At 41.9% G+C, this 20,583-nt stretch overlaps 1 protein-coding gene across 34 annotated transcripts in view; it reads left to right on the top strand.

The window, feature by feature from the left end:
* Window positions 1–20,583, top strand: part of INPP4A (inositol polyphosphate-4-phosphatase type I A) — a 97,430-nt gene that overhangs the window by 36,143 nt on the left and 40,704 nt on the right. For all 34 annotated transcript variants that reach the window (XM_083437702.1, XM_083437700.1, XM_083437693.1 and 31 more), the window contains exons 2-11: window positions 4,048–4,207; window positions 8,828–8,897; window positions 10,636–10,846; window positions 12,072–12,116; window positions 12,398–12,516; window positions 12,617–12,733; window positions 13,562–13,641; window positions 14,957–15,068; window positions 15,712–15,802; window positions 18,295–18,442. In XM_083437702.1, the coding sequence (XP_083293828.1) occupies window positions 10,741–10,846; window positions 12,072–12,116; window positions 12,398–12,516; window positions 12,617–12,733; window positions 13,562–13,641; window positions 14,957–15,068; window positions 15,712–15,802; window positions 18,295–18,442 (818 nt within the window). In that variant the 5' untranslated portion in view covers window positions 4,048–4,207; window positions 8,828–8,897; window positions 10,636–10,740. The remainder of the gene's footprint in view (window positions 1–4,047; window positions 4,208–8,827; window positions 8,898–10,635; window positions 10,847–12,071; window positions 12,117–12,397; window positions 12,517–12,616; window positions 12,734–13,561; window positions 13,642–14,956; window positions 15,069–15,711; window positions 15,803–18,294; window positions 18,443–20,583) is intronic.

The raw sequence follows: 20,583 nt of genomic DNA, 5'->3' as shown, positions 1-20,583 counted from the left end.
AGCTTTCACTCCTAGTAGCAGTATAATATACTGAAGCAGCACCTTGGCTGTGATTTGTAGGCTAATAGCCACAGAGTTCTATAGATATGGTTGCCCTGGCAAGTACGGTACATCTTTTAAGATCCCTTATGCTTCCCCAGAATGTTGAGCGGGTGGGGATTTCTCCAGACTTTGCCCTGAATCTTGGAGCTATCAAGCTGTTTCCCAAATGTCTCCAAAGCTAGGGCAACAGGGGTGTCCCCCTCCCACTGCAACTCAGAGCTGGGAAGGAGGATAGATCACCCCATTGGTTGTGCTGACCTTGAAAGTTTTCAAGTACTTCCAAAAACCTAGTCCACATTACATTAGTCGTGCATAGGCCACATTACATCACCTGCAAACTCCACCAATCTCTATATGCTTCCCCCCTGTAAATTCAGGTTTACTTGATCTGGAAATAATCCAACAAGTTGGGGAAAGTGGAACTCCAAACCTCTCAACTTGGGGTCAAAGACTATTTGCTTTGGTGTTTTGGGGTGACTGTATCAATTGTCACTTTCTGCTACTCCCCTTTCCGTGCCCATTACTTCCTTAGTGCTTTCATTTCATTTCCAGCCATGCTGTAACTATTTAATATGTACTTCTATTTGTCCCCAAACCAGAAAACTGCACAAGCAAACCACACTAAATATTTCTGCCACATATATTGTGCAGCGATCTGAAAAGTGTGTGTTGAGAATGCACAACTGCATTCATTTCTTTTCCAGCCAACACACTCTATAAAAGTGTATCTTTTATATGTATTGGTATATATTATTTTGATCCCTCAGATTTGCACAGATCCAGAAAACTGCAAAAGTATGCGCTGAGAATTTGCAATTACCTTACTGTGTGCAGTTCAGCGCTTCCTGACTGGGCATTTTTTTGCGGGGTGGGGGTGGGTAATTGGTGTGTGTGGGGGGGGAAGCAACGTGCAAGTGCAGCTATCTGTGTGCATACCCTGTCAGTACTATCCACACGGTGTAATCAGCAATTTAGAAAGTGGGGACTAACACAAAAGGGAAGAAGTACTGGTATGAATTTGAATGGAAAAAGTAGATTAACAGGTAAATACTGTTCATATGTGTCTGGTGGGGGGGGGGGATGCTTACGGTATTTCCAAAAGAGAAGGAAAGGCATTTTAAAAACAGAATGCACACAACTTCCCCCAAAATGTGTGAAACCTTTTTCTCAGAGTTAGGTTATCTCCACTTTTCACAAGATGCCGTATTTGGAATGTAAATAACCACAGCATTTACTTTTAAGGAAATCTGCACTGCAGCATTGCAGATATATTTGCAGCTTGTCTTTGGCAGGGTGAAAGCAGCATGTGGTATTTAATTTATTGATCAGGGCACTGATGTTTTACGAAGTGCATTTTGGCACTTTTCAACAGCATATTCAGGGAGAGCTGGAGATGATTTACCCTGTAAAACTTTAAGCTATCCAAAGAATACACATACAAAAATCTTTGCAAAAAGGCAAGAAATGGTACTCAATGAGAGTTAATTGTAACTGGAGCCAACTCCCTCCTGCAATATAGGGATGATAATGCTGCCCTACTTTTAGAGAGGGCGATCACACTGAGATAATGTGTGTGGAGCACTTAGAATGCTTGAAGTATGGTTTTAAATGCTAAGTAAGCATCAAGTAGTCTGCACTGGTGCTTATTGCTTCTGTTCATTATATTAAGGCACAATGGAAACTCATTTGAATAAATGGTGTTTGAAATCATATTCACATTGCTCTCCTGAAAATGGCCATTTCCCCTTGATATAACAGACTACAGGTCATCTGTTCAGTTTGCCAGGTTGACTGATCATGGAACATCACCCCTTGCCATATCAGGGAATTTCCCACACAGTTAGAATCATACCACACGGGTCACCTTACGTGGCATACACATATGAAGGTAGCCCAGCAGCCCACTCCCTGTTGCAGAGCACTTAATGTGATCGAGTAGTTTTGCAGGAGAGAAGTGTTGGGTGAGGGAGGTTTCTAAGCCCTTTGCAGGCCAGCTGCTTTTCCCTGAACAGCCCACCTCCCCAATACTTGTACCACAGGTTTACTTTGCAGACATGAGTCTGGAATCATGCAGTGGTAAAAGCAAATTGGGTGGTTGACCAATATGGCAAGAGTTAAGTAACCCCCTTTCCCACAGTTCTTTGCTGCAGAGCTGGCCTTTTGGGGCTTCTGTTACACATGACTGTTGCCTACCTCGCAATTTTGCCCTAAGCCTGTTATAGGTTAGGTTTAGGTTTGTTTCATTTATCACTGTGCTGTCAGGGTTTATGCAGTCCTTGTGGTGTAATTTAGCTTAAAGGCCTCCTACAATGTCGAGTCCCTTCAGAATGGATGGGGAATATATACAGTGGTACCTCAGGTTACATACGCTTCAGGTTACATATGCTTCAGGTTACATACACTTCAGGTTACAGACTCCACTAACCTAGAAATATTACCTCAGGTTAAGAACTTTGCTTCAGGATGAGAACAGAAATCGTGCAGCGGCGGCTCAGCAGCAGCAGGAGGCCCCATTAACTAAAGTGGTGCTTACGAATTAAGTTCTTAACCCGAGGTACCACTGTATAGGAGGAATGGACTTACTACAGAGTTGTTGGTGGATAACATTCACGCTGCTTTCTTCCAGCTAAATTTCAGGAGTAAGCGCCTGGATAATATATGCTCCAGTACACAAGTTAGAGAACACTTAACTTATCAAGAGCAAGGAACTGAAATTGATTAGTCCACGGGCAAAGTGTACAGAATCCCTTTGTTGGTTTCACTCCTGAACAAAAGTCTAGCCAAAGTCCCGAGGCAAATTGCAAAACCTGGGTTCTGGGATGAAACTGAGAAGTGACTTCTTAATGCTTTGGTTTTGAAAACAAGTCAGATTCTCTGTGAATCTAACTTTTTGAAGACTGAGAACTCTGTTTAGGATTAAAACATGGGGCAGGGATGCCAGACACTTGGCCACTCCCTCAGCCATGTGCCATAAGGCATTTAAAGCACATGCTTATTTGCTTAATAAAAAATTGTATTTTCTTTAAGTTGGGTATAGGAGTCCTAACATAATCACTGCATATGCTGGGTTTAAGTGCAAGAGAGGAAGCAAATTCATGACAACAAATGAATTGCCTTCTGTAATGTGATGCTTGGCTGTTAAGTAATCTGGACAGTTCATTGAACTTTGCAATTTCCACATGTATTATACATATACAGTGGTACCTCGGGTTAAGTACTTAATTCGTTCCGGAGGTCTGTACCTAACCTGAAACTGTTCTTAACCTGAAGCACCACTTTAGCTAATGGGGCCTCCTGCTGCTGCCGCAGCACGATTTCTGTTCTCATCCTGAAGCAAAGTTCTTAACCTGAAGCACTATTTCTGGGTTAGTGGAGTCTGTATCCTGAAGCGTATGTAACCCGAGGTACCACTGTAAAATAAAGGTGCCCAGTTTCCTAAAGATCAGAAATATGTTTTGTTACTTTCACTGAAGTGGGAGAGTAGACTTCAATATACTCATATTTTTTCCTTTTCCCTTTTTTAAATTGGTGCATGTCACGTGACCCTCATGTGCTCAAGAGATTTCACTTCCTTCTCAGAGCAACTCATCCGGAAATGTCTGTGGAAAGGATTTCCTACAAATCTTTAGCTAGTGTTTAAAGCTGCCACAGGAAGCCTCTTGTTGTTTGCAGATACTGACTTCCAGAAGCAATACTTTAGGAGCTGGAAAGGGCTCTTGATTTAAAAGTAATCACATCATTGAATTCCTTGTCAAACTGAGGAATGGCTTGGCAGCTTCAAAAGTACTTTTTGTTTCTTCTTAAATTCATTAATTGGATCAAATGTTTATCAACCCAAGGGAGCACTTCCCAGTACCAACAAAGAAGTGTTGAAATTGCACCCTTTTGATCCTTTTGGCGTAGGCTAGCTTGTAAGTGGCATTCTAAAAAGCTGATATTTTCACAGTATTTTCATGAAGTACAACAGATGAGCATTACCAGGAGATCCCTTTTCTTATTTTTCAGGTTTTGTGACCATTCAGCCTGGGAGGAACAGCGGTGTGTCACCCGTGGAAAACAAATTAAGGCAACATGGATATCTCGATTCTACAGTTATATTGAACAAGTACAGAATTTGGTACTAGTTATCCTAGGATTTTTAGCTTTTCATTGGAAACCTAGAAAGGTAAGCTTCTAGTTTTTAAGTCTGTGGCAACACTGAAATAAAAAAACATAATGTTTGGGCAATTTCCGGTGATATCTCAGAAGGTGTATGTGTATTGAGCAGAGATTTCCAGTCAGTGCGAGACTGCAGGGAAGTTCTGCAAATGTCTGCAGAGATGATGAGTGAGTCTTTCACCCTACCATATTTAGCAATCACAAAATAGCTGCATTTGTTGGATTCACATAATTTATATAGGTTGCACTTTTTAAAGCACAGAGTATACCCTTTGTTTTAGTAACAGCTATCATAATAGGATATTTTAGAGATTCAAAAACCATTGAAGATGCATTTAAGGCAAGCAATTGTGATAGAAAATGAACTGTTTATATCCAAAACTAGGTCTGTGGGTTGGATGTTCCCTATCACTGTGGTATTGCTGACTACAGTTTTTGTTTTAACTGAAACCTGGGGCACACTCCAAATACACATGGTGTGAAAGTTAATTTGAACATGACTGGCAAGTATATTATGCGAAGTAAATGTGCACCCTAGAAAATGCCCCAGAATCCTCTGTGACGCTTGGCATTCCATGACTGTCAAGCAGGGGTCTGTGTGGAAAATGTTTTCTATAAATAGAAAGTTTGCAAACCAGTTGCTTGCTATTTTAAAAGACCTGGGCCATTAAGCTTCCTACAGCTTTCCCTTTCCATTTTGTTCCTTTTGTGGTTTAAGTGAAGCAGATGCTAGAAATGGATGGTGCTTCGGAACACAAGGAAATGAAGTCATTGTGGTACGAAGTAAAACAAGTCCTCTTGACTATACATTGGCCCAGTTCAAATGATAATTCAGAGCTATGAAGCCTTGAATGAGTGTTAGGGCCAAGCATGCCTCATTTATCCAGAATGCAGGACAGGCAGCAAGATAGTGTATTCTCTCCCCAGCCCTCAAGAAGTGAAACTGAGGCATTCTGGAATTCCTGGGTCATGCAGGAAAACCGTGAAGACAGCAAGCATGAGACAGCCCACCAAATGGTTTCTTGGTGACTGGAATAAGGATTTCTGCTTCAGCTAGCAAAGTACCAGGGGAAGTAGGAACTGAAGTAGAGTCTTTAAAATGACATTTGAACCACTGCAACCAGCTGGGACCTCTACTTCAGCAGGAAGGTGTCCAAAGAAATGGGAACCAAGGGGTATTGAAGGAAAAGCAGGGAAGTCAGACCCCTGGAATCTGGCTGGCACCATGAGTGATTCAGCAGAAGCGCCGTATTTTTCCGTCTATAAGATGCCCCCATGTATAAGACTATTTTGGGGGGACTCAGATTTAAGAAAATGGAGATGTATCCATGTATAAGACGCCCCCTAATTCCTGACATTTTAAAAGGGAAAAAACAGTCTTATACATGGAAAAAGACGGTAATTTCAGGCAAAGTGGATCTGCGCAACTGGAACCATTTTTTTGCTGTGAAGCCTAGAGGTTTTTAGACCCTTTTGGACAAAAGCTTCATAGCAGGTAGCAGAGCTGTCATTCCTCATTTCCTACCCTTGGTATGAGAACACTTTGTGTGGTCCACCCTGATAGGATTAATATTATTATTTGGTACATAACTCTTCTTCTAGTTTGATTAGAGCAAGACTTGAATAGATTGTGGAAAGCTGTACCCAGTGCATTTGACTGGCAACATCATCTCAGGTGAGATGACCGACTTATTTAGCTGCTTTTTCCATTAGGTCTCAAACATCCTACATGCAAAGTGAATGAAACTGGAGCAATTTTTTAAAAACCATATCAATAGTATTGGTGTGGAATGTCTCCCAGGCTCATCACCTATTAGACAGGGTCTAGTCAGCCTGGTACACATCCCTATCTGGAGAAGTCAGAGATTGAACCTGGGACCGTATGCATTGCATGGTTTATAGACAGTTGCTCTAGGCATTTCCTTTTTGTGGTCCACCTCTCAACTCTAGGAATCAACTCTTTATCATTTTAACCCTTCCTTTTCCCAATTGCATTTCCTTTTTATCCACCCCCCCCCCCCATTGCAGCAGGCGAAGGGAATATGTAACTCTTTCCCTCACACCACAATTCCAATGCAAGCCATCCCTTCTAACATTGGGAATGCAAGAATGACTGCTTGCTTGACTACACAATGCTATTTTGATTCCAGAAGTATGGAAGCAGAGTCATTAGCTTGCTTGTAGAACAGCAATGACCAGTTGATTACTAAGTCATCCACACCTGGAAGTACCCTTTGACCCAAGTTTCCAGTTCATTCTCCTTTCTCTGTAACTTGTTTCACTACTGTCACTTCTTTTATGGAGTAAACCTGGTGACGAGGGATGGGATTGCTGGATGTGCTGTGCACCTGCACCCCAGTCACTGCTTACCGAAGGCTTTTCTCAGCCTCCTCCACCCCTCTTGTTACCACAGCCTTGTATCATGAGTAAACAGGCTTGCTGGTGGGAGAAACTGAGTTAATAAGATAATAAACTGAGATAATAAACTGACGTCAGGTGAATGTAATAGGTTTGACAAGGAGGGCAGTTATATGTTTAGTGTCACAGAAGGGAGAACAGCTCTTTGTGAGTGTTGGTTGGTTGTTTGAAAGCAGAGGTGTTTGTTTATAGGCTGGTGTGGTGCTGGATATGAGAGCAATCCTTAGCCTCTGAGTCACAGGAAAAAGGGCATAGTGTGTTCTACTTAGATCATGGGATTTGAAATCTGAGTATCTTTTTACTAAGTAAAAACCCTGAATGTCTAAAAATACCATGATAGTTTGTTTTATAAGGCACGGCCAGGATAACATGTCCCAAGTCCTAGAAGGAATAAAGAAGAAAAGCATAGTCATGAAAAGTTGGACTGCTGCGGTTTTCTATATATAACTGGAATGAACTGGGTTTGAGGGGTAGTTTTATAAATATGGATGCAAAGACGCATTTCGCTTCTTGGCAGTGGTAACCTCTCAAGTTGAGCAAGAGGCTCTTTATGCATATATATATATATATATATATATAGCCTTTGTACAGGAGGCTAGCTCCTACACATACACATCACTTAGTACCCTCTATCCAGACAAGCTGGAGGCATCTGAGGACACATTCCAGCCAGGCAAAAACAGGTTGAGAAGCATAAACAGTGAAGGGTGTGACCTGGGAGAGTTCCAAGGGCCAGGTACAGAGAGGCCTGGGGGCCACATTTGGTCCCTGGTGCTGAGGTTCCCTATTCCCAGTCATGGATGCCATGACTTAAACCGTAATCTGAGCTACAGAAATGCAACACTTCCTTGAAGAATGAGACTGGTCTATTTTAAAATGGCTTGGCTTCCCTTAAGATTTCTACAAAGTATTTCTTCATAGCTGGATTCTGTGAATTCCCCTGAAAGTTTGTGGCGGCAGAGGCTGAGTAAAGGTAAAGGTAAGGGGATTCCTGACCATTAGGTCCAGTCGTGACCGACTTTGGGGTTGCGGCGCTCATCCCGCTTTACTGGCCGAGGGAGCCGGCGTGCAGCTTCTGGGTCATGTGGCCAGCATGACTAAGCCGCTTCTGGCGAACCAGAGCAGCGCACGGAAACGCCGTTTACCTTCCCGCCGGAGCGGTACCTATTTATCTACTGGCACTTTGACGTGCTTTCGAACTGGTAGGTTGGCAGGAGCAGGGACCGAGCAATGGGAGCTCACCCTGTCACGGGTATTCGAACTGCCGACCTTCTGATCAGCAAGTCCTAGGCTCTGTGGTTTAACCCACAGTGCCACATAACTTTTAATTCTGGCAGTTAAAAACAAATGCACGGCTGGAAAGTTGCACAAAAGAATGAAGCACCTTAAATGTTCTTTAATTACCTTGTCTTTGTTCATGTTTAAAATATATTTCTGTCTTAAACGCTAGCTATTTCAATAGTTTCTTCTTCTTCTTCTTCTTCTTCTTTTTCCTCCTCCTCCTCCTCCTCCTCCTCCTCCTCCTCCTCCTTTTTATTTAAAATCTCCATCCATCTGGTGAGAATAACTCATATTCTGGATTTATGCTGGAGTGAAAGCATCTCATTTGCCAAGGAGGCAATTTGTTATGGTGGGAAATCGTTCTGTTGTGATAGTGGTGTAAGCAAAATATTTTATTCTGGGCAAATAGTTTATAATAGTATTAATTAGAACAGAAATACCCAAACTATGTGCCAGAGCACAACAGTGTGCCAGGAGAAAACTGCTATTGTGCAGAAGAGACTAAAAATCCATTACTGGATCCATTCCCGTCACTTGACACACAAGTGGCCTCTTTGACATGAAGTGCCTTCCTTCAGCGAGGGAAATAGTTCAGAATGGTGGGAACTCATGGTATAATTCAGAAACCTCATCCTGAATATATACAAGGGAATGCTATATTTCATGAACATTTATTATGGTTACACTTTGTGCCTTTAAAAAAACAAAAACAAAAAACAGAATGGCTCTAAATTAGTCCTCTTCTAAATGCATATAATGGAATCTCTTTGAAAACCCCAATTTCACACCTGATGCTATAATGGCAGTTAAGCTCACTGAGATAAAGGCATGTGATATGACTGGAAGACTAAATAGACATGTGTATTTAAAAATCAATATCAATTTTGAATGCTCAGACTCAGTAATTCATTGTGTGGTTTTTTTCCAGATGGGACAATAAAGCTGCCTTTAAGAAATGCAAAATACCATGCTCTCACCCAAGAAAACAACAGCCCGCTGTAAGTAAAAAGATGTTTGGTGTAAAATGTCACACACATTATGAAAATTTAATACAATAGGGAGCTTCTTGTAAGCTGAATCATAACTCATTCAAGTGGGTGAGACTTGGAATTTTAATCACATTTAAATCTTGTAAATCTTTGTTGAAATTGTTTTGTTTTTGTGTGGGGGAAAAAACTTTTTAGAGATTATAACTTGCTCAACTTGGTGACCTCCAGATGGTGTTTTGACTATAACTTCCATCAGCTACAGCCAATATGACCAACGTCAGAGACTGTGGGAGCTGTGATCCAAAACTTCTGAGGGACAACATATTGGTCAATGCTGCTTCAGGGTGTGGCTCACCCAACACAATACTGATTCCTTCCATAGGGATGATCAAACACATGAATGGATACTGAGACAGACATTTTGATCCGTAGGCCACCATTGGTCTTGCTTGGATGTGACACCATGGTTTAACATTAACAAATATGAGCCTAGGGCTGACACGCTCCTTCCTCTATCCTGGTGCAGCCACAAAGAGGAGTTTGGAATATTTTACATATGTTTTTGATTAACCACACCTTGGCATAGCATCCAATCCCAAACAAATGTGTGGTTAATCTTTAAAGGTAAAGGTAGAGGGACCCCTGACCATTTGGTCCAGTTGTGGACAACTCTGGGGTTGCGGCGCTCATCTCGCTTTATTGGCCGGGGGAGACGGCGTACAGCTTCCGGGTCATGTGGCCAGCATGACTAAGCCGCTTCTGGCAAACCAGAGCAGCGCACGAAAACGCCGTTTACCTTCCCGCTGGAGTGGTACCTATTTATCTACTTGCACTTTGACATGCTTTCGAACTGCTAGGTTGGCAGGAGCTGGGACCAAGCAACGGGAGCTCACCCCGTCGCAGGGATTCGAACCGCCGACCTTCTGAACAGCAAGCCCTAGGCTCAATGGTTTAACACACAGTGCCACCCGCATCCCTATTGGTTAATATTTACTATTGTTTAAATAAGCCAGCTTGAAAACATAGTTTGGCTCGTTTCAACAAACGCTAAAGATAAACCACCATGTAAGGGTTGGACGGTACACTAAACTGTGGTTAATCTAAAAGGGAGGTGGAAGCTTCTGATCTTCCTAAAGCTGTGGCAGAAGAATGGAGCATTTGAGTTTGAGGCTCATTGTTAGTATAAAACATGGTCTGAACATAGTCAATGTGTGTGACACCGCCTGCTTGTCTGGAGCAAAACCATGTAGTACTTTGTGCAAATTCTTTGACTGCAGCCGAGAATCAAGACTCTTACTAAGTGGGTGTTTTTCATTGACATAGGCAGCTTCAGGTTATGTAGATTAGACCATAGCCCTCTTCTGACATTTCAGCCTGGACACATAAGGGGAAAACACCTATGGAGGGATCCTAAGAGGGGAGACAGTGAGTGGCACCAGACATGTCTGCTCCACCCTCAACCTTCATGTTTTTAGGGTAAAGGTCTGAAGCAGGCTTGTGTGTTTTTCTGAATGTGCTTGCAGGCCTCCTCATAACTGTGAACCCTGAGAAACTATTATCATTTTGAAAGCATCTAAAATATATGGTGAGGTCTGCTGAAGCAAATGGTCTCCTGTTAAAATGGTAAATTAATTCTTCTTTAATGCTACCATTAAAATCATTTGAGGCTTTGCTGTTAAAACCAGCATTTAAACAAACCTAGTTTGGATCCTATTTCAGATTGTGTTTTGTTTTCATTCTGCCTTAGCCTGCTGTCATAAGGGCTGCAAGTGAAGACGACACTCTATTTTGGTCCTTCATCAAGGCTTTGCTGTGATCAAACAGTGAAAAGAGGCGTCTTCCCCATGACAACATGTCAGCAAAAGATATCAGCCCCCGCCATGGTGCAAAATCCCGCACTGTGCAGCGGGCCTCAACTATTGATGTCACGACTGACATGTTAGATTTGTCTTTGGCAGGTTGGTGTCTTTTCTTCCTACCTGTGTCCTCATGGTTGTATTGAATTCTTAATTTGTCTTGCTTTTCTGTTTGAAATTCTAGTTTTTTTAGACAGTCCCCTCCCCCCTGTACCAAGTGCTGGTGATGAAAAGATTAATTTGGGAACACACACACTGTTGGTTATATTTGTATCTTTTCCCATGTTATAAGCAGCAGGCATGATACAAGGACAGTGGGGAGGATAGTAGATTTGGGAGCAGTATAAATAAGAGAAGTGAGTGGAAGTGAGAGCTGGACCATAAAGAAGGCTGATCGCCGAAGAATTGATGCTTTTGAATTGTGGTGCTGGAGGAGACTCTTGAGAGTCCCATGGACTGCAAGAAGATCAAACCTCTCCATTCTTAAGGAAATCAGCCCTGGGTGCTCATTGGAAGGACAGATCCTGAAGCTGAGGCTCCAATACTTTGGCCACCTCATGAGAAGAGGAGACTCCCTGGAAAAGAACCTGATGATGGGAAAGATGGAGGGCACAAGGAGAAGGGGACGACAGAGGACGAGATGATTGGATAGTGTTCTCGAAGCTACCAGCATGAGTTTGACCAAGCTGCGGGAGGCAGTGGAAGACAGGAGTGCCTGGTGTGCTCTGGTCCATGGGGTCATGAAGAGGTGGACATGACTAAACGACTAAACAACAACAACATAAATAAGAGACAGAAAAGTGTTAAAGAGACAGAAAAAAAGAGACCAGTCAACACTGAATTTATGTCGTTATGAACTTTTGTACCATTGTCAGTTCCTCCCCTTTAAATCCCTTAAAATTTTTGAATGAACAATTTTGCATCCGAAGCTGTAGATTCGTCCTTCATCCAGATAATTACTTCATGCCTGACCAAATGCTCATATATGCTTAATATGACCTTTGACCATTTTTCTTTGAACACCATTAGGCCTTTTATTTTCTCATTCATTCTGGAAGTGCTTTGAAGTGTGTGTGTGTGTGTGAGAGAGAGAGAGAAAGAGAGAGAGTGTGTGAGAGAGAGCATGTTTACCTACTATTTGAGATACATAAGATTGAAGTTCTAGGTGAACTATTTACATAGTTATTTGAATAAGTGTTTACTTTTTACTTTATTTACCCCTAAATTGTCCTTGCTTCCTTATGGGAATGTAAGACTATTTTAAAAGGAGCAAATTGACTTAATCTGTATATCTTTATAAGCTTATGCTAGTCTTTGTACTTTGCAGGTAACAGCCAAGATCCGGATGAGCCAATCTTAGAATTCAGTTTAGGTGAGTAGTTCAGTTGTCTGGAGAGTTCACTTCCTGATTCACATGGAGAAGCCGTTTTCAAGGGAGCCCAGTGACCGAAGCCCGCAGCTGTATTGAGGCAGCACCGGGTGTTGAAATTCTGCGCCCCTAATCATTTTGTGTCCGGGGCAACCACCCCGTGGCCCTTTCCCACACTGTGCCACTGAGGCAGACAAGTGAACAAATGGGCATTCCCTTCCCCTTCATACTTTGCATATATTTGCGTGACATGGTGTGTAAGCCGTATTGTTTCTTTCCTATAGCTTGCAGCGAGCTCCTTACCCCATCACTAGATAGAAAGCCAAATAGTTTTGTAGCAGTGAGTGTAACTACACCACCTCAGGCATTCTGGACAAAGCATGCTCAGACAGAGATTATTGAGGTAAGTTATACTACATTACCTGCTGTGCCAGCCAAAGCACCACTAGTTAATCTTAGTTTTCCAAACATAACTTTTTCTCTCCTTTTTTTTTTAATTGCAGGGAACAAGCAACCCTATCTTTCTAAGCAGTATTGCCTTTTTTCAAGACTCTCTTATTAACCAGATGACACAAATAAAACTTTCTGTATATGATGTTAAAGATAGATCTCAGGGAACTGTAAGTCTGATTCACCAAATGTCTTCTCTGTCATTCATGTTCAATGTAAACAAAATGTTGCATATGCCTTTGGTCTGAGGTACACTGCCTGTTCTACCCCTTGGAGGCCAGCACTAACGGTGTAATCCTAACCTTATCTACTCAGAAGTAAGTCCTGTTGAATTCTGCGGGGCTTACTCCTGGCTAAATGGAGTTAGGATTGCTGTCTTAGTGCTAGGGTTAGGAACCTGAGGCCTGAGGGCCAAATCTAGCCCTCTCCATCCAGCCCTCAGGAGTGATTCCCTTCCTCTGATGGAGAGTGGGAATCTGTGGATCCAACTGATTAAAAATAATCATGCTTGTAGTTTCTCTCTCTCTCTCTCTCTCACACACACTGCCAAATTGTAGTTTATAAAACTAGCCAAGGCTTGGTGTGATGTCTGAATTGATAAAATATGGTATGTACGTAATCGTCTAGCAAAGCATAATCCCAAAGCCCTGCTTTTGACATTGCAGCCATTGTTCTGTCTCTGAAGACTGTTGAATCCTAGAGACAGAAGTGAACTTATGAACCTGAATACTGCACTGATAGAAAATGAAGGCAGACAAGCCACTCTAAATTGTGATTCGAGTCTTGCAGGCTTTGGAAAGTCAAGCTATCATTCTAAAGTATTGCTAGTGCATTCTATATTCTGGCATGATGTCAGTACTGAGCCAGAAAAAAGTGAGAGGCTTTGGTTTCAGACATCACCTTGAAGCCATAGGAATGAGCTTTGTAAATAGAAATTAGAAATGTTATTAGTTTAGGATTAAAATGTCCTCTGTGTTGACAATATTTGTCTTTTCCAGATGTATCTATTGGGTTCTGTGATGTTCACTGTAAAGCAGCTACTTAAGGAGAGGAACCATAGGTTGCATTTAACACTAAGGTTTGTGCTCCATTTTTGTTCATTTGAAAATAATCAGGCTTCCACATCTGTGTGTACTATTGGAAAACTAGGCCATTTAACTGCACGATTGATGATGTTTAAACTGGGGTCCTTTATTGCACCCCACTTCAGAAAGTGAAGTGTCCAGGCTTTTAGGGCTCTGAATGGTCAATGAGACCTTTTTTAAATTTTGTGTTGTAATGAAATAAATATTGGAACTTCAGAGTTTCCTCTCATCTCGAGTGGCTGTAAGACAATTTAATGTTCAGCACAAATCTTGCACAGGGCAGAGACTTTCTGGTAATTCTTGTTAGTAGAACTTTGATAAAGTAGAATATTTGTTTTATGATTTTCCCCACCCAGCATAAAAACAGAGACTTGAACACCAACAAGTAACCTCAGGAGTCTTTTTCATGTGTTACTTGTGCGATGGGGCAACCATTGATATAAAGTATTATTTTTAATCTTCTAAAACCTCATTCTTCACAGTTGTATGTGTTCCAAATCTGCACTTTAATAAGTTCTGTGGGTTTTTGTGTTTTGTTTATACTTAGAAATGAAAGCCAATTTCAGGGCATGTCAGAAAAGCTAATTTAAATGTGTATCAGTAAGCCAGCTCCCAGATTCTGAAGGAATATAAAGATGTAAATGCAAAACATTGGTAATGATTCTGTTTGGCAGAGCTTTCATAGATCACAATGGCAAGGAAATTGCATCTGGCAAAGTCAATTACGTACATGCATATAAGTTTTCAGAAGTGTCCTTCTGCACTTCAACCTCAACATCACATTTATTTTTTTGAATTTTGGCTTAGGCCTTTGGCTTAATGCCAAAGCAGATGCAACTGCGTTTGCTAGTATCCCTTCTCCATTACATGTATTTCCTATTTCCCCCTTCTCTTCCCGCTTTGTTGCCTGCCCTGTATTTGAAACGCGTACTGTAAACTCCTTGGGGCAGGGACCTGTGCATTTTGCTTCTGTAAGGCCTGTAAAGCACTACAAAACTAGTACTATAAGCTCCAAGGGCTGAGAGGATGATTTTACCCAACCTTGGATCACAAGAGGTTACAAAATACCCAAGGCTACAACATATCCATGCATTTAGCATCTTGCTTATATTTTAATATTTTTATATAGCAGGTCAAGTGTTGGATCCTGATCTTTTAGTTTGAGTTTCTGTTTATGTAGCTAGAAAGAGTTAATGACAGAGGAAGCATTAAGAATTGGGCTCTATAGTCAGATGGCATAGTATGTGCAACAGCAATCAATCAATAGTCCTAGCTGATGGAATCGCAGCAATGATGTGTGTGTTGCAGATCTGCTGAAAGTGATCGTGTTGGTAACATTACAGTCATAGGATGGCAAGTGGAAGAAAAAACAGACCAAAGGCCTCCAGTTACCAGGTCTCCTGACACCATCAATGGAAGGGTGAGTGAATATCTTGCCCTCCTTCTCAAGACAATGCTGGAAATAAAAGATGTGATTGATGATCTCCTCACCACCTTCTTTTACACTTTCCCCAACCATCCTCAAGGACAATTCACACTGTGTTGCTGTTCTTTGAACCCATGGGGCTGTTCAGACCTTACTTGGGTGCAAGCTTTCAGGGGGCAAGCATACTGTACATAGCACAGCAACCAATCCCATGATTGCAGTAGTTCTGCCAATATAATATCAGGAAGTATATCTGGGATTTTATTCCATGCTGATCAGCATCTCATTGCGGAACGATTCTTTCAGAAGTGCGTGTCTTGTCGTCAATTTTTATTTTTCTCAAAATAAGCAGTGATCAGCTGTCAAGATCACCTGTCAAGACCATAATTCCACTGGGTCTTATAAAAGATTATCACACTGACAGGTAGCAGAATATACACAAATACAGCTCAGGGTTTCTTTATGCTGTAGCTGCGTGTAAAACATCCCTGAATGCTACACATTTATCTGATAGCAGATCTTGTTGAAAATGTCTCAGAAGTAAACAGTCCTCTATAGCTCAGTACGTATATATTTTTTTAAAGTCAGTGATGAAGCATTGTGTTTTATGTATTAATACTATTCTCATTTTCTTCAGACTGTGCTGTCAGTTGATGAAAGTCTAACAGAATCTTTAGGAATCCGATCCAAATATGCTTCATTACGGAAAGACGTGTTGTTAAAATCCGGTAAGTACCTACCTGTGCTGCTAATTGATATTTCTGGATCCCATATAGCTCAGTGTTCCAGCAAATGACTTCCTAATCTTCAAATGTATGCTGAGTCACAGTCTTGACTGCACTAAAGAAATTGGGTGCATCTGCATTTGTTTTAACTGATGTGTCATTTTGACGACATGCATATAAGTAGATGGGTGACAGGGGTGCACTGCTGATCTGAGTTTAAGAGCACAAGAACATAAGATGAGCCTTCTGGATCAAACCAATGGCCCATCTAGTGCAGCATCCTGTTCTCACAGTGGTGAACCCAGAGGCCAGTGGGAAACCTGCAAGAAGGACCCAAGCAGAAGAGCCCTCTCCCTTCCTACGATTTCTAGCAACTGGTATTCAGAAGCATTAGAGACTTTGGTTGCAATTGTATTAGACTAATATAGTGTTTAGTGCCATTGTTATTGGCCATCGTGTGGGGTTATTTTGTTCAGCTCCAACTGAGCAGAGCAATCATGGCTGGTAGCCACCAATAGCCCTCTCCGGCATGAATTGCTTAATCTTCTTTTAAAGCCATCTAGATAGGTGGCCATCACTGCCTTAATATCTTCCAACATTCAGCTGCATTGGATGTCTATGAATTCCAGTGTTACGAGAAAGAGAAAACATTTTCTCGATCCACTATGCCATGAATAATTTTATGAACTTCTGCCACGTCGCCTTGTGCAAGCCTTTTCCCTAAGCTAAATATCCCAACATCTTTCCTTATAAGGGAATTGCTCTGTTCTTTATCATTTTGGATGCCCTTTCCTGAACCTTTCCAAACTCTACAGTATCTTTTTTGAGATGAGGCAACCAGAACTGTCCTTTCTTCATAATCCCTTGCATTGAATTCTTCACAGCTGCTGCACACTGGGTTGAAGTTTTCATAAAACGATAGATAGACGATAGATAGATGATAGATAGATAGATAGATAGATAGATAGATAGATAGATAGATGATAGATATAAGCAAGCAGTACTAGCAGAGTTGCAGCATAAAGTTTTTGATGCAAAATGTCTTGCCAGGTTTCCCCCCAAAAAACATCACTGGAAGCAAAAGTTAATTTTCAGGGGCAACAGTTGATATGCTGTGTGATCTAGAGAAAGCGTATTTGTGTGTCGCTTAAGTGCTTCTCTGCATGCACAGGGAGACATGCCGTTTTTTGCTCACAGTTGCAGTGCCATGTGCTGTATGAAACATGTCTCTGGAAGGGCTTCTGTTAGAAGCACATGGCAGCCCACATTCACAAAGAGCTGCAGGAGGAGGAAGGGAAGTCCTTAGAGCAGCCTTCCCTAAACTGGTTTTGGACTACAATGCCCATTAGTCCCAGTTAGCAGGTCAGTAGTTGTGGATTATGGGAGTTGCAGTCCAAAGCATTTGGAGGGCACCAGACTAGGGAAGGCTGCCCTAGCGAATGCACATAAACCTTTGGATCTCGGCCACCATTGTATCACGGGCTGAAGACAGAGGCAGCTCACAGCACTGGGAAGACACTTCCAACTCTCTTCTAGAAAGATATATCCGCAGCTGTTTCTGTCGCAACCAGCACATAGAATGCTGATAAATCCTTTTGTGCCTCTCCCTGCTTGTTTTGTTTCCCAGCCATAGGAGGAGGCAAACTGCCCTGCAGCCCAGCTGCCTAAGATAGGTGGAGGGTTGTGCTGTGAGCTCCTTTTCCATATCACATCTGTCTTCAGTCATGTTTCATCAGCTGGGGATGTACTTGTAAGAATGATGCAACAAAATAATTCTGTGTGTGTCCGTATACATACTCCATTGAGACTCTTTTCTTATAACTTCGTCATGTGAACTCATTCTGAGTGGCTTGCTGCAGAGTGGCAAACTAAACAGAATTGCTTATTTTTCAGTGTTTGTTGGACACAGAGCATTACTCATCCAAACGCTTATCTAGCATCATCTATGCTGTTGCTAATAAAGGCTTCCTTTCACCAATATCTATTATTATGGTAGCACTCTCCTTGGACATCAGTACTGGGAAGCTAAGACATTACTTGGAAACGAACAGCCACACAATTTATGTGATTGTGTGCAGCAGAAAAGTCCAGGCCACGTCACGTGGATGAAGCTGGGGTTGTAGGATCAGGATTGCCTGCAAAAGTGTGGTCCCGAAAAGCTCATTATAAAGCTGTTGGGCATCTGCGTTGTAACCCAAATATACATGTCTATGACTATAACATTTTTAATGCACGTTTTTAAAATAAAAAAATGCAGTATATGGAAAAGTGATTCAAGAATTGATCAGACCTCAATTTCTGCTTTTGCTGTGGTTGTTTGAATATGTGCATTGGGTGGGGGCGGGGAGTTAACTAAGTGCAATGCTGTTACATTAATCTTTTGTATGTTTTGGTGTAATAGGGCATTTGTGATCTCTGAGCCTCTTAACAACTTTGGTGTTAGAGGAACGGAGTTTGTATTATCTGGTAGCAAATTATGTCTTTTAACATTTTAGTGTTTGGAGGAGCCATTTGCCGGATGTATCGCTTCCCCACCACGGATGGGAACCACCTTCGGATCTTGGAACAAATGGCAGAGAGTGTGCTCTCCCTACACATTCCCAGACAGTTTGTGAAACTGCTACTTGAGGAAGATGCTGCCAGGTAAATCCCACCACCAGCACCACAACAGCAGTCCCTATAAAAATGTTTTTGAAGTTATTAAGAAAATAATATATTGTATGCAGCTTTGTTGTAAATACCTGCCCTCACAGCTCTGCATTTCTGACCCACTCTCCTAACCTGCCTTGCAAAATCTTTTGAAAGAGTATTGCTGGGAACGTCCAAGTCCCAGTGGCACAGACCCATTTTATGAACTTGCAAATTTAGGCTGATTTTCCAAAAACCAACAACAAATTCTGGTTTTGGCTGCCTGAACTGTCATGGATTGTTTTCAGCCTAGTTAACGGTTAGGATGTGATTCCCTTTTGTCTTCCTGTGACTGAAAGATGTTACCAGCTGAACTGAATCAGGGCTTTGTCAGTTTATACTATCAGATAACTTTTTGATAGATATAATGATAATCTGGCTAGCTCAAGTGGAGTCAGGACTCAGGATAAACCGAGTGTGCCATGAGAAGTGCTGCTGTTGCTATTACATTATTCAGCCGCAGTTCTATAAAAAGCCAACCTCAAGCTTTGAGGTAAATCTTTAATGAGAACTGGTTCCCATGGCCTTTTACTGTTTTGAAGCTCCTGGCGTTACACAGCCTAGTTGAAAAGTTATTTTAAAGGTGATGAAATAATATTATATTTGAAACTCTGATTTCTGCATACATCATCTGCTGCCGGTGTTGCTTGGCTATTACTGTGGTTTGTTGGACCTCAATTCATTTAGAGGTCACTGGCTACTTGACTCCTTTTGTAGTAGCTTTGTATTGGGTTAGGAAACTAAATTAGGCCAATGGCAAAAATTAGGAGGCATCTACACTAAAAACATATGTAAAGTTCAATGAAGGTATCACAGGAAACTCTCTTTGGACACATCAGTTTTCACTGATTTGAAGAGAAGCAAATACTGCTGATAAAAACATACTTGTGGGTTTGTGTCCAACTTAATCCTATAGTCAATCATGGTATCGGCCAAGAAACATTTCCCGGTGTTCTCCCATACCTCTCTGTATTTTTTCATTTTATATACCTCCCGAAGTTGGTTGGTAATACTTTTTAGCTTGTTCACAGTTGTTATCTGAGCCTTATTTGGATGTTCAGGTCCCTCACGTGATTAGAATTGTGTGAGGGAGAGGAGGGAATACACTGTCTGTCCCCACCCCTGAATCATACCCCCTGGCTCTCCATGTGTCCCCCATTTGATCAACTAAATTGATCCTAAATTGCATGTGGAACTTCAATAAGAACAGCAGGCTCCCTGCTGCAGATGTTCTCCTTCCAACCCAAGCAGGATGCCGGGTCAGGATGGACACAGGTGTCACTGGGAACATTGAGCATTACTCTGCTCTCCTTCTTATTGTGTATGGAAGAGAAGTCCTGAATAGCATGAGTTTTGGGCAAGTATCTTTGAAATACTTCTTTTTAAGAGTTGGGAAGGGCTGTGTATCTGTGAACATGGCAGAGAAGCAAACCTCCTGGCAATGGGTTGGGAAAAGAGAAGAGTGGCGCAGTCTGGGAATAAGGTTTTTGGAGTGGCCCATGGCTCCTCAAGCCCCAAACCTGCTTATGTTTCAGCAGCACCTATGATTCAGGTGGCGGCTTGTTGCTCCATCCATCCTGCTCTTCTTTCTAGTCAAATGTTATGCCTGTGTATGAAATCCAGCAGTATTGGGGCATATCTAGTATGCAGGGTGGAAAGGTACAGACACATTTCCTAATTATGCACAGCGGAGTGGGTAGGAATTATGCATATTTCGGGGTGGGTAGGAAGTCGGGCTTAATCTGCTGGGCTTTGTAGAAAAAGGATGGCTTTGGATACTAGTAATGATCAATGGTCCTAATTCTTCAGTTGTGAAGGGTTATGCATTGACAATGTACTGACATTTGCACCTTTTGATTCCTAGTAACACAGATGTATTGAAAACATTTTTCAAATCTTACTCTGCATGTGACATTTCAAAAAGGCTTAAATGAGTTCATCGGCATCACAAGCCAAAGAGGAATGAGAAGAAACAGGCTTTGCAGAGGAGGGAAATGACTCAGGGAGGGTTGATGGAACCACATGAGTGAGAAGTGATCTCTTCCAGTGCTTGACACAGAGCCAGTCACTCTCGTTTTCACCCCTCCAAAGAATGT

This window comes from Podarcis tiliguerta (assembly GCF_965153285.1).
Source record: "Podarcis tiliguerta genome assembly, chromosome: 4".
In the NCBI taxonomy this organism is placed as follows: Eukaryota; Metazoa; Chordata; class Lepidosauria; order Squamata; family Lacertidae; genus Podarcis; species Podarcis tiliguerta.
The sequence above is the reverse complement of the archived record's forward strand: the minus strand, read 5'-3'. Positions and strand labels throughout refer to the sequence as shown.